General features: G+C 38.8%; 1 protein-coding gene across 49 annotated transcripts in view; it reads left to right on the top strand.

Moving 5' to 3' along the window:
* The window catches only part of Trip12 (thyroid hormone receptor interactor 12), a 128816-nt gene extending 114402 nt beyond the window's left edge, over positions 1–14414 (top strand). For 46 of the 49 annotated variants that reach the window (XM_011238656.3, XM_011238658.3, XM_011238673.3 and 43 more), the window contains 8 exons: positions 3476–3590; positions 3826–3980; positions 4907–5071; positions 7314–7478; positions 9287–9400; positions 9773–9867; positions 10104–10207; positions 10789–12846. In XM_011238656.3, coding sequence (XP_011236958.1) covers positions 3476–3590; positions 3826–3980; positions 4907–5071; positions 7314–7478; positions 9287–9400; positions 9773–9867; positions 10104–10207; positions 10789–10985 — 1110 coding nt within the window. In that variant the 3' untranslated portion in view covers positions 10986–12846. Of the gene's footprint in view, positions 1–3475; positions 3591–3825; positions 3981–4906; positions 5072–7313; positions 7479–9286; positions 9401–9772; positions 9868–10103; positions 10208–10788 lie in introns of all 49 variants that reach the window. The other 3 variants (XM_006496429.3, XM_011238654.3, NM_133975.4) reach the window with 2 other exon arrangements.
* Positions 14415–14636: the final 222 nt, after the last annotated feature.

The raw sequence follows: 14636 nt of genomic DNA, 5'->3' as shown, positions 1-14636 counted from the left end.
TTAATTTTTATATATAGGATTCAAGAAAGTTTTTCCCATTTTATCTTTTGTTTTTGAGATTAGGGATTACCATGGATTCAGAGCAGCCTTGAACCTAATATTTTCCTGCCTCAGCCTCCTAAGCTTAGGTATTACAGGTTGCTGCCACCTACATCTTACTGTTTACTTTTCATTCCTGTTGTATATGAGTGTGGACATGCATGTGGGCATTTATGAGTACATAGTTGTGTGTGTGTAGGCACCATATACCCTGGTGCATATGTGAGGGTCAGAGGGCATCCTTGTGGAATCAGTCTTCCTCTTCTGTCACGTAGAATTTGGAGATTGAGTTTAGGGAATCGGGCACAGCAGCGGCAGGTTCCCTTTACATGTGAGTCATCTCACTGGCTTACAGATGTCTAGCAGATTGGGACTAAACTAAGGGATTGGGGCTTGGTGGTAAGTGACAAAAGCCAGTGCTGTTCTGAAAGTTTTGGAGACAGGAGATGGGAAAACCAGGAGGATTGCAATGAGTTTAGAAGTCCTTTTAGTACTGGTTTGAATTCATTTATTTATTATTATTTTAAATCTCCCCTATTCATAGTTTTTGCTTAGAGGGTGTATAGTACTCAGTGTTTTTTTGTTTTTTGTTTTTTTGAGACAGGGTTTCTCTGTGTAGCCCTGGCTGTCCTGGAATTCACTCTGTAGACCAAGCTAGCCTCGAACACAGAAATCCGCCTGCCTCTGCCTCCCAAATCCCTGGATTTAAAGGCGTGCGCCACCACTACCTGGCAGTACTCAGATTTCTTATTTGCAAACAGGGTTTATTTGTAAACAGGGTTGATAAGACAGCTCAGTGGGTAAAGGTACTTGCCACCAAGTCTGATAACCCGAGTTTGATCCTTAGAGCTCATATGATGAAAAGAGAAATGTTTAACACAAATTGTCCCTTGAAACCTAAACTCACACATGATAGGCATTAATTAGTAGACAATTCTAATTAAATGAAACCTCTATGAGTTCAGAACAATTTTTCACGGTCTCTTCTTAGAGTTAGGGTTTGAAATCAATAATTTATCATGTTCAATAGGTTCTTCCCTATTAACTCTGAAAAGGGTTCTAAGATCCAACTTCATTGGGAAAATGTGTCCACCAAATCATGTTGCTAGAATAACTAGCAAACTAAAATATGTAAAACACTTAGAACATTGCCTGGCATAGATAAACCAAGTTTTTTTGTTTGTTTGTTTTTGTTATTGCTCTTGTTTTAGTTGCTATATTTGCTTATTTGAGGCAGTCTCCTATCCTTTATTTTTTTCTAGAATATCATATTTTTGTCTCTTTAAAAATGGAAATGAAATCAGATCATCTAGGTAGCTGTACATTTAGTAGTAGATATATTTAGGACACTCCTGACCAATCTCAGAAGGGAGTTATGTTGGCTTTGGTGGGTATGGCATAGGTTTTCAGTAATATCTGAGGAATTTAATTCTTTAAGTTAAATCCACTTTACTTTTAGAAACAACTATTTAAGAGAAAGTAATAGACTACTATGATTTGTCCTTAACTTGGGATAATTTTGTGAAAGAGAAATGGCTCTGGATCACCACCTTGTGGACAACATCTGTAACTGCGTGTCTAATCTTTTTTCTCTCCCTTTACTCTAGTGACTGGAAATGAGTGGAGAGCAAAATAACAAGGTCTCTACCTACCATTATGGAGGTTTTCTTTATTTTTAGAAGGTTGACATATTTGCTAACACACACACACGTTAAACTGGTCAGTCGTAAAAGTTTCAAGAAGATGGAACATGTTGGATAAGGTGGTAATGTGGTTCTAAGGTGGCATTTGAGTTGGAAGTGAGTCACTGATATCAGGGAGAATGGATAGAGGAACAGACATCTCCCAACTATCATGGGATCAAGGTGACTAGAGCTATTAGTTAGGATAGAATAGTAGGAGTCAAGGTCAGCGATGCTGGAAATAGGGATCATATGTCAGGCCATGATAAAAGCATGTATGTGCTGTGCTTTGGGTGAACAAGAAGTTTTTTTCTTAGAAAATGTCACTGTTAATATGTAGGGTGTGAGGAACAGTCGTGTAAGTAGTTGCTCAGAAATCTCAAGCAGAGAAAAGAGAAGGTGGTAGAGAATTACTAGTTTAGGCAGAGTTTATAGTATGTAGTGACTGGGTTAGATTGTGAGGAGTAAGAAAAGCTGAAGGTGGACTGCAAGATTTCCGTCAGAGCAGTTATTGTGATTCAATAGTAAACACCCACTTACTCATGTGGACTTGTGTAGAAGGGGTGGGAGCTAATCAGAAAGGGCTTTCCAGGTTCAAACAGTCACTGCTTTGAAAGTCAGAATTAAATATTTGGTAGACTATATCAACTTTTAAAGTAGTATAGGCTATTTAAGAAGTGAGTACAGTAATAATTCCTAAGCAAGTGGTCACTTGAACAGATAATCACCAGGTTATAATCTTGAGGTATAGTATAAGTTTACTGTCCTTATGGGCTGGGTGGTGGGATCTTGCTAGAACATGGAGGAATGCTGGGTCTGTGAACAGTGCTCTGAGCATATTGATAACGTTTTGGTCATGTAGCATCTTTATAAGCTGCACAGTCACCTTTGAATTTTTAAGTTGCATAGCCTAATCTCTAAACTAGACTTAAGAAATCAGAGGACTGTGTGTGTCACACTGTTAAATATCTTGTGGTGGGGGCTGGAGAGATGGCTCAGTGGTTAAGAGCACTGACTGCTCTTCCAGAGTTCCTGAGTTCAATTCCCAGCAACCACATGGTGGCTCACAACCATCTGTAATGGGATCAGATGCCCTCTTCTGGTGTGTCTGAAGACAGCGACAGTGTATTCGCATGCATTAAATAAATAAATAAATAAATATTAAAAAAAATCTTGTGGTTCTAGTATATCTTTGGATTTAAGGAACCTCTGATTTATCCCTGGTTGCTGAAAATGAATTCAGACTTGGAATTTTATCACTTAAGATTTTTATTAAATGTATGTTAGACTCTAGGACAGTCAAAATAATTCTACATCTAAAACCTACAAGTATGCAGCGGAATAGTGTTAAAGCCCTAAAATGTCATAGGAAAAAGTCTAACTCTGGAGGAGGTTGCGGAGCTTCTCCTGAGTTGGTTCGGGGGTGATAGTTTCCTAAAGAAGAAATGAACACGTCGTACAGATAGTACTGTGTTTTTATCTCTAAAGGAAAGATACATAACCACAGCAGGAATTTTGAGCCATGCCATTATTATGTTGTGGCTAGAGGGAATGATAAAGGGTTTCTAGTGCCCAGTGTTCAGGACATTTTGGAAAAACCATTTCTTGAGCTTTGCGGCAAACACGAGCTTTTAGCATCCATGTCACCAAGAGATTGCCTTGCAAAAAAGGCACCAGAATTTCTAAAATTCGAAGTGATTCTCTTATTTATTTATTTATTTATTTATTTATTTATTTATTTATTTATTTTCTAGGTTGGTACAGGTCTGGGGCCAACACTGGAGTTTTATGCACTTGTTTCTCAGGAACTACAGAGAGCTGACTTGTGTCTCTGGAGGGGTGAAGAAGTAACTCTTAGCAATCCAAAAGGTAAGGTTCTGCTGTGAATGAGTCCGTCTGTATTATTCAGATGAGGTCTCTGCAGGGATCTGTTCTTTGCCTTTCATTTCATCCCACCCTTTTTTCTCATTTATCCAGTGGGAGGGTCTTCTAGCTCTGGAGGCCATTGGTTCAGTTTTCTGAATACTGAATGTCTTACTTTTACCAGGTTTTGTTTTGTTTTTGAAAAACCTCATCTGAAGTGTGCTACTTGTTCATTTTACAGGAAGCCAAGAAGGGACCAAGTATATTCAAAACCTCCAGGGCCTGTTTGCGCTTCCCTTTGGTAGGACAGCTAAGCCAGCTCACATCGCAAAGGTTAAGATGAAGTTTCGCTTCTTAGGAAAATTAATGGCTAAGGCTATCATGGATTTCAGATTGGTAAGTTTAGAATTGTTTGCTTATCTGTAGTTGTACAATGTTCTATGAAAGTATTTCCGTCTCATGCACTCAATGCTGTGTTTTTGAGCTGCTGCTCTGTGTTGAATGTGTGCATGAACTTCTTGAACATTTTGTTTAAAATGCCAGTTCTGCTTCTGCAGCACTCTAGTCCATGTGGAACTCCTTAGTAGCCAGGGCCAGAGTCAGGCAACATAAGGATAACATTAATTTTATTTTTGCTATGATTCAGTTTCATTCCATAGGAAAACCATGAGCATGTAGGTAAACTCATTGAATATCTATTAGAATACTCTTGTGAAAATAGTTAATATTTATGGAGGTTTGAATATTTCTGGACTTTTATTTCCTCTTCTCACATTTTCTGAGATACTTTATTAATATGGGAAAGACATTATCAGCTGGTAAAACCACAACTGTACATTTTCTTTAAAGAGGTACCTACAGTTCATTAGTTATTTTAGAAGCTTCATTCATTTTAATTTTTTGTTGTAAGTACTTCATTTTCCTTTCTTTGATTTCAGAATATTAAATATGTAAGTAGAATTATATTGAGTTTAGTTGGTTCAAAATTCCACGGAGGAACATTTTAGTGTTTCAGAGGCTCTCATGTAAAATACTTTATAGATATTGTATTTTCATTGATGGTGGGGTGTGTGTGTGTGTGTGTGTGTGTGTGTGTGTGTGTGTGTGTGTGTGTGTGTTAGGGCTTTAAAAAGGTTCTTTGCATTCCAAAATCTTGGCAGAAATTTGAGTCCCAGTTTGTGGTTCTTAATTTCATTTAAAGAGAGAAACAGTTCCTAAGTTACTTTTTCTCTCGGAGGGATTATTTTGCCTTTCTAAATGACCTTTTTATAAAGTACCTGTTAAAGCTTGCTGTGGAAAGTATGTTGGATGTTCCCTTTCAGGTGGACCTTCCTCTTGGCCTGCCCTTTTATAAGTGGATGCTGCGGCAGGAAACTTCATTGACATCTCATGATTTATTTGACATTGATCCTGTTGTAGCCAGATCAGTATATCACCTAGAAGACATTGTCAGACAGAAGAAAAGACTGGAGCAGGATAAATCCCAGGTAGGTCTGGAGAGATGTCCAGGGGATTAGATAAGTTCTCTGTTCTAGAATTATCAGGCTTATTAAGTGGTTTGTATTTGATTGGGTTAATCTTATAGTAATATTTTTTTTTTTATAATTAAAAAGAGATTTGTTTATCTTGATGAGTGTTGTGCCTGCATGTGTGTCTGTATACAATGTGCATCACTTGGAAGCCAGAAGATGACATCAGATTCTCTGGACTTTATATTCTAGGCAATTGCTGGCCTGCCTCATGGTGCTAGGAAATGAACCCAGGTCCTCTGCAAGAGGAACAAGTACTCTTTAGGCACAGAGCCATCTCTTTATCTCAGCAATATTTCATTTTAATAGAGAGATGCTTTCTGTTAAAATGTGCTAATGTGTGCTAATAGAAATACAATTTCACAGTATACCCTCCGTGATAGTTAATAATAGCAAATAGATGTCATGTTTCCAAGTAAATTATACTTCTAGTGGAAATTATAAGACCACTTGTCTTGAATTTTAGATAGGCATAAGCGGATACCTTCTCATTGAATTCTTCAGAAAGGTGCTTCTCTGTTTCTCTTTCTCCCCTCCTCTCCATCAGATTATGTGCTTGCATTGCAAGGTTATATCACTACACCCAGCTTGGAAATTGGTTTTTAATGATTATCGATAGGCTGGGGCTATACAGCTCAAGTGTAAAGCACTTAACCTAGTATGTATAAAGTACTGGACTCAGTTCTCCCTCCCTCCTTCTCTCTCTTTCTCCCTCCCTTCTTCCTTTCCTAGACAAGGTTTTTAGGCATTCCATAAATTTGCTATCTAGCCAAGGATTATCTTAAATCACAAAATGCTAGAATGAAAGGTGTACAACTAGCTGAGCTATATCCTTTGCCCAGTGTCTCTTTTTTTTTTTTTTATAAAACATTACAAATTGGGCACATTTTCCTGGCTCAGATTTGACCTGTTTATATGCTAGGGACCACATCTGCCTCTGCTTGTCGGCTAGGCAAGCACAGAGGTAGATACTCCTAGGCCCTTGAGCTGGTAGACTAAATTCTTCCAAGATGAATGGTAATGTATCTAGTAGAGTGATCTAGTATAAAAGCCAGAGAAACTAACAGTGCATTGTTCTTTAAACATGTTCTGGATGTTACTGCATGTTACAGATGGCTGTGTGATCAGGGGGAAGAGAGTTTGAAACTACTTTAATCTGTGACTGGTTGTTTATAGACGGGTTTGTTTTCTTTTAAAAAAAAAAGTTTGTACAAAATCATAGGTTTCTTTTGGATGTTTTTATATGCATCGTTGGAGTTTATGCATTTTTTCCCTCTTCCTTCCCCCTCTCCACTATTAATTTTCTTTCCCCCAAGGTAGTACCCTTTTTGCTTTCCTGTTGTGTGTAAATATATGGGCAGGTGTGTAAATGTATTAGATATAACTCTCTAGATTATTCATGAAAGCAGACCTTAGGTATGTCCAGTGTTCCCCTTCCTTGACTTTGCTCCTATAACCTCGTTTGCCCATCCATAGTCATGAAGGACAGTTTGAGAGCTTCCTAGTGGAGCAACATTCAATTTCAATAGTACTTACATTTTTGTGTTTGCCATTGATCCTTGCTGCTTTAAAAAAAAAACAAAAAAATAAAAACAAACATTTTGTGTAGACCTTTCAAGTTGTAGGCCGATTAAAAATACCCCGTGTTTGATGTGATTTGTTTTGGCTTTTTTGAAGCAGCCACCTTTCTCCCCCTCGCCTGCACTCGCACCCACACACACAACACACACAGGAGACTGAAAAGTTAACACCTCTAGTGTGTGCTTTCTATTTGAGCCTTGTAGGGGACGGGGAAAAGTTTATTACCATTACTAGGTAGTACATTATCTGTATTGTTGTCTACATATTTTACTCTTGAGTATATACTTAGTTTATATTGGCCTAGAATTTAGAAAAAAAATTTTTATTTTGCTAAAGTTTAACAAAGACATTTAAGGACTTTATTATGTGATTTGAGTATGCTTACAGGGAGCAATAACTACTCCATATGGAAATCTTGTTTCCCTTCACAAATGTAATTGGATCCTGAGGTTAAGATTATTTCCTTTGTGATTCCAGTGACTTACGTTGAATGTGACCAAAATTTGTAACTAGGCACTAAAGGAACCATCAATTGTTAAAGGATTATGTTTTATAAATACAGTATAATTTTGCATGTATTTTTGTGCTTCCCTCCCCATTGTTATCCCCCCCATTAAAGACCAAAGAGAGTCTACAATATGCATTGGAAACTCTTACGATGAATGGCTGTTCAGTGGAAGATCTGGGATTGGATTTTACGCTGCCTGGGTTTCCCAACATTGAATTGAAGAAAGGAGGGAAGGATATTCCAGTTACTATCCACAATTTGGAAGAGTACCTGAGAGTACGTATTGTCCCGTGGGCACACCTGCCCTCCCCCCCCCCCCCCCATTTTGATCTCAGCTGTGAAGGAGTTTTTATGTTGTGCTCTTTGCATGCCATTGGGACCACTCTTGGGAGGTCCTTTTAGCCTTTGTAAGCTTCTGTGTGCTTTGTTGAGAACACACAGATATTTTATACTAAAGCAACAGAACACCCTAAGAAGTTACTGCTCTCCGCACTTTGTCTTCCTTCCAGATGAGAAGAGCTCTATCAAACATGTTTGTGTAAAGAGCTTACCAGTTATTTCTCCATATGAATATGATCTTATATTGACCCATTTTTAAACTTTATTGAGTACAGTGCTTTATACCACAATTTTCTCCTCTAAGAAGAAATACCAGCAGAAAGGAGTCATCACTTGTTTGAAGGCAGCTAACTGGCAGATTGCTTTTAAAAACACCAGTATATGTACTCACCCTAAAGTGTATTCACAACTCTAGACCTACACTTGTTAAATATAGGTGAAACTATTTCCTGTTGTACACCAAAAAATAAACTTACAGGCTATGTCTATTTTCCAGTGCTTAAAAGTTTGCTTGGATTTATTTTTCACATGAACATTGGATTCAAGCTAGAAGACTCTTTTAGAATCCTTGATTTTACTAAGTTTTGTGGAACTTTAGAGCTCTAAAACCTTCAGCTCTAGTCTCTTTATCTTCCTTAAAGAAAAGATAATATCCAAATCCCTTGCCTTCCCAGCAGTTCTGTGTGTCATAAGTGCTTCCTTCCTTCCTTCCTTCCTTCCTTCCTTCCTTCCTTCCTTCCTTCCTTCCTTCCGGGGAGGCTGATTTTTTTTTTCGAGACAGGGTTTCTCACTTTGGAACTCACTTTGTAGACCAGGCTGGCCTCGAACTCAGAAATCCGCCTGCCTCTGCCTCCTGAGTGCTGGGATTAAAGGCGTGCGCCACCATGCCCTGCTCTGCTTTAAATAACTCAGCAGGTTATCTTCCCATATTACCTGTTCCTTGTACTGCTTTTCCATGTTTCCAACAAATTATGTTGTTCACATTCTTGCTTATCTAAAAATACTTAATTGTTAGTTTTGAAACTAACACTTTCTTTCATCTATCTGAATATTCTCTGTACTAACAAATTAACCCAGGCTATTGGCGGCTGAGTAAATTTAGAGCTACTTTTTCTTATCAAATTTTCTCCCACATGTTCAAGATGTATCTATCTGTTTTCTAAGATTAGGCACACTGCAGAGGATGGTTCTCAGACCTTGACAGGATTTAGAAATCAACACTTCACATTAAAAATGCTCATTAAGATCTTGAAGTGTTATTTAACTTTAGTAACATTTTAATCTCTTAGGATATTGCCTTTGGCTTCTAGTAGAACAATGTGATTCTCTTTTGGAGGAAAGATTTTCTATGAATGAAGTTTTAAAACAATGTAAAAATGCATGTGGAAGTTTTGACGTCTTACTTGGCCAATCCCCAAATTAGAAGTTCACCTGACTGGCTTTTTACTGATATAGCTTGGGGATTTAATAGGTTTTTTTTCTTTCCTTTTGATGTATTTTGCTTTGAGACAAGGTTTTTCTGTATCCTGGCTGTCCTAAAACTTACTGTGTAGACCAGGCTGGCCTCAAACTCAAATGAGATTTGTCTGCCTCCCAAGTGCTATGAGTAAAGGTGTGCAATACCACCACCTTTTAATTTTATCGTCAGAGTGATTCTAGAAAGTCAATTACTATAATTTGTCACATATTAAGTAGTCAATAGATTTGGGATCTTGTTGAAGTTTTTAAATGACTTCTTTTTGCAGTTGGTGATATTCTGGGCACTAAATGAAGGTGTTTGTCGACAGTTTGACTCATTCAGAGATGGATTTGAATCGGTCTTCCCGCTCTGCCATCTTCAGTACTTCTACCCAGAAGAGGTGAGCAGCACATCTAAAAAACACAGGGGCCATTGTTGTCTGTGTGGTCACCACAGCAGAATAGTTACCCTGTTGCTTAAAAAACCACCAGTCTATAGGACTTTGGAGTAAGGGCTTGGAGTTTTGGAAAAGCTAGGGAAATAGGAAAGTTAGTTAAATGAGGGAGCAGTTCTATAGAGGGGAGGTAGGTAGTCTTGTGTGAAGTAAAGTACAGAGCAGCATTCTAGCCCAAACTGTAGGCCATGCTGTTCAGTGTGAAGGGTCTTGGTAGCGTTGCACACTGGAAGCCATGTTCTTAGAGAGACAGCTACTGTCACCCAAGCATGGAGACTTATTTCTGTACTAATTCTTTACCCTTATTTCATCTCATAGCTGGACCAGCTCCTGTGTGGCAGTAAAGCAGACACTTGGGATGCAAAGACATTGATGGAATGCTGCAGGCCTGATCATGGCTATACTCATGACAGGTAAGTATAGACTGCTAGTTCTTCAGTTAATAGCTAGGAATTTTGTGGGAATTCTAAAATTGTGTATTATTGAAGTTGTTCCCTTTAGATTTCAGCTATTACAAAAAGTGTGTTGTAATGAGAGTTCATATGTAATGATACCTGAAAATGGATGTCATCATGATTATAAGTGAGGTTTGGTATATTTACAGTTCCATCTTAACGCAAAGTAATTTTGTTCTACTTTTTTGTTTTAGTCGGGCTGTGAAGTTCTTGTTTGAGATTCTCAGTAGTTTTGATAATGAGCAGCAGAGGTTGTTTCTCCAGTTTGTGACTGGTAGCCCACGATTGCCAGTTGGAGGTGGGTAGTGTCTGCTTGGCCTTTACTCTGTCTCTGGAGGCGGTCTATTACTTGGTGCACACTGTCTGTTATCCCATCACCATTGTGTCTGAGCTGCCAGTCTATCTGCATAGGAATATGTAAAGAAATAATATTGACACGGAAAATCAGACTGCCTTAATAACTGTCAATAAACACTTGCTAATGGTCAGGAATGTTGGTTGCTTAGATAAAATTCTAGAGTCTTTGCATGTTTTAAAATCATGGTTAAATTACAGTAGCTAAAAATAAGTTGAATTAGTCTTCTTTGGGTGTTTTTTAAATTTGTATTTTGTGTATGAGTGCTTAGCTTGCCATGCATGTCTGAGGCCAGAAGAAGGTGTTGAATCCTTCTTTGGACTAGAGTTATAGATAGCTGTCAGCTGTCACATGGGTGATGGGAATTGAGCCTGGGTCCTCTGGAAGAATAGCAATGATCTTAACCAATGGGCCATCATTAGGCAGAAGAGAGGAATACTTGGGCAATTTTTAACAAGTGCTATATCTTGTGATAATGGCATCTAAAAAAACCTTAATTTTCTGGAACTTTTTCTCTTAATTAGGATTTCGGAGTTTAAATCCACCTCTGACAATTGTGCGGAAGACATTTGAATCAACAGAAAACCCAGATGACTTCTTACCATCAGTAATGACTTGTGTGAACTATCTTAAATTGCCGGACTACTCGAGCATTGACATAATGCGGGACAAACTCTTGATAGCAGCAAGAGAAGGCCAACAGTCGTTCCATCTTTCCTGATCACAACAAGAAATCAGTGTCTGCCTGTTACAGCAAAAGAAAAAAATCATGATTTCTTTTCTGTGTCACCTGAGTCAAGGAAACATGTTCCTCCCTCTTGTTGTAGGAAAACGGCTTGCAGATTATAATTCGTAATGGCCCTGTGGACTTAAGTGATCAGGCCCTAAAGCATTGTTGTGATGAGGTTTCTTTAGCAAGTTCTTGTTTAAATTATCATTTATTTGATGAGTGAAGTTTTTAACTTGCTTTGCTGTGTGAAATTTCAAAGGGATGTTTTTTCAGGCTGGAACAATAAATGTCGCTGTGCAGTTTAATTCTGGGCTGTGTGTATCCATCTAGCTAAGTCTGCAGTTTGTTTCTTCCAAAGACAACTCTTGTACATAAGTACAGACATTAAATTCATGTGTATTTGACAACTCTAGTATAGTAAATGGGTTCTGCGTGCCTTCCACCTAATTTTCTTTTCCGAGTTCATTGCTGCCTCTGCAGTTCATACAGGTTTGGTGTTTGGTTTTTGTTTGTTTGTTTTACTTTTTAAATACAACACGTACAGTTTCATTAGCCCCAGGCCTTGTCATCCTGTGTTCATTCAAATTGAGATACAATCTAAAATTCATTGAATTGAAATATACTCTCAATATAATACAGCCTTTGTATCTAGGCAGGTAGGCTTTACTTATAGTTTAGTTTAAAATAGTTACAGAGCACGCTTGGCTTCTTGCCAGGTGATACACTAGGTCTGTTTACATGGTATTTCCCTTGTCCTCTGGAAAGGAGGAAGGAAAGCTCACTCATTTTTCTGTATAGGTTAAAAGGTCCACAGTGTGGGCTGCCCAGTATTTATTCTATGGCCAAACCATTTTGAATTGGTGTAAAGTTTTAAATGAATTAGGTCCGCCCCCCCACCCCCTTATTGGAGTTACAAAAGATATTTCCCCCACTCCTTTGTTCCTGTTTGTTTCTGTTCTCAGTCTTTATTTCATTCTCGTCTTCTCCCAGCGTGAATTGCAGACAAGCTGTTCAGCCCTTGTCTACACATAGATCAAAGCACCTGTAAGCAATGCTGTCCATTTGTTTGTGTGCTCATTTCTCAGATCTGCAATAATCCATCAGGTTAATGTTTTTACCTAAAAATAAAACAGATTTGCTTCACCATTTTTGTTTATAGTTCTGTGCTGTCACACACACACACACACACACCTGTCTTAATCACTTACAGTACAAGTAAGTCGTCCTGTGGTCAGAAGTCAAGCAAGGTCTTGCTGCTGTTTACAGCTTCTTGAAGAACATTAAATGTGGAAAGGAAGTGGAAGCAGAGCTTTCTTCCTGAGGCTCAAATGAAGACTAATAAATTTGAACTCTGACTTCATCTCCTTCAATATGAGATGCATTATTTAAAAACAAACAAACAAACAAACCTGAACTTTGAAGAAACTAATTGTACTGACATAGAGCTGCCTTCTTTATTCCATCACCCAAAAGGAAGGTAGTGGGTTAGTTTACTCCTGTAACTGTCATTCTACACTGACCTTGCCTTATGTGGAAACATCCCTTGCTGACAGAAATCTCTTGACAGTTTGCCCAGTCAGTGGGGAGGAGTTGGGGCCAGGAAGTCTCTGCTCACAGAGGCTTGCAAATGAGCAGTGTTATCTGGAGGGAGTTGGGTTCTGCAGCTTCACCTTGATGGCTATGGGATCTGGGCCCCTTTGTCTCCTGTTCTCCTGTTTTACAAACTGAGCACAAAGATTTTTGTGTGAAAATAGCATTGTTTCACCTCACTTTTTAAAGATCTGTTAAAATGTAGACATCTGTATAAAACAAAGTGATGTTTCATATTAAAATAATATGTATTTGCATTTTACACCTGTGGTGCTGACAGATTTGACTTCATTGATTCCTTGTATCCAATGGTTGTTATGGTTCTGACTGGAATATTTCAGAGTCCACGGTCATCAGCTTTTGATCATCAACTAAGTTTGCTCAATACCTGGGACCTGTGGTTAATTCGGGGTCAGGAAGAGCACACTTTAAGCACTCTCTGAGCAGAGGCCTTATTGCACACTAGGGGTGTGTACACTTGGTTTGCTGTGTTCCAGTGGTTTGATTCAGGGACCTACCAACAGGCATGGTTGGTATGCTTTCAACACTCAGTTACTCCAGTTGTCAGGATGTTAACAGAACCTCTTCCTGGTCCCAGAAGAGTAAGTTACATTCTAGGTCTAGGTGGCTGTGGATGTCTCGGCTCAGTTCAGCAAAAGCATTTTTCATATAGCCACCAACAATAGGAAAGCAGTAAGGAGTTTTGTGTCTGGTTGTGAAACTGAGCACACCTCTTGAGTCATGTAGCCAACGGGTGCCTTCTGCTTCTAGAGTGACTTCCTTGGGCATCTTATGTATGAAGGGCAAGGACCGAGCACCAGCTTCTGCATCTCACAGACAGATTGTCTCCATCCCTTCCCCTGCCTAGCAGGGGCCCTCCATGCCTTTATCCTCCCCCTCCTGCCCCGACACTGTGCAGCCACACCTATATTTGTGTGTGTGGGGGGGGTGGTTGTTTGTTTTTTGTTTTTTCAAATGTGGCTGGTGATGACCCAATATGTCCTCATGCTTGTGGCTCAAGCATCAACCCCACTAAGCCATCTTCCCAGCCATCACTTGGGCAGATTTGAGTTTGTGGTGTTTTCTCAAGTTTATTGTGTCTTGAGATTCCTTTTTCATTTCTTATCAATTAGTACAAGGTTAGGAAATAGGAAGGTTGGCATTCTTCCAAAAACGATTGCCAAGAACAATTTGTTGGAAGGAAATACATCAAAGTGCATTGATATGCCTACCCTTTCCTTTGCATTCTGGGTGTTCTACTAATAGAAATGCCTTCCATTTCTTGTATGCTTTGGTTTTCTGACCAATTTTGTTTTCTCCATTGTAATGAGAATATTGTCTGATCTGTTTTGCTTTGTTTGATTCTTTTGAAAGGTGTTACATAGGGGTTAGGTTTGATGCTGCAGTAGATCCACAATAAAGAGTGACCTAGTAACAGGCCACTGGAAAGTCGCGGTTACCCAGACAAGTAGTAGCTCTGGCACAACTCAGCTTTCACTGGGTCAAAAAGCTGGCATATGCTAAGAAGTTCAAATGAACAGTTATTAATGCAAAGAAGACATTTCTTAATGCTTACAGACTTGTTCTGTATCAAGGAGACATTCTTCAGTAATGGAAGAGGGAGTTTTATTTTTTAATACAAGTGGACTCATGACCAAACTGATAAGCAGCTGGTCTCTATAAAATGTTTTCTTTCTCTTTTGATCTGAAACATTTATATAAACTGCTGGAATAATGGAACTTCAGACTACCAAGTGTGTATGTAAAATTGCATCGATGCCCTGACTTCCTGACTATATTTTTAATAAACAGCATTATCCTTCGTGGTTAGTTTTGTTACTTTATGTACAACCAGAGGGTGTTTCCTGAAGTGTGTGGATGGTATTTTGAGAAGCTACTTCTAAGGAGCAGGGATGATGTTAACAATATTGGGGGCAGGTTTTCTCGAACACAGAGCACTTAATCTCTGGAGCAAGGTGTTCACCATTAAGAGCTCTTGTGCATTGGTGAAGCCTTCGTGTCTTTGGAGTTGTTGAAAGACATGAATGTACA

The sequence above is a fragment of the Mus musculus genome, chromosome 1, assembly GCF_000001635.26.
Source record: "Mus musculus strain C57BL/6J chromosome 1, GRCm38.p6 C57BL/6J".
NCBI classification, from domain to species: Eukaryota; Metazoa; Chordata; class Mammalia; order Rodentia; family Muridae; genus Mus; species Mus musculus.
This window is presented reverse-complemented; position numbering and strand designations above follow the sequence as displayed.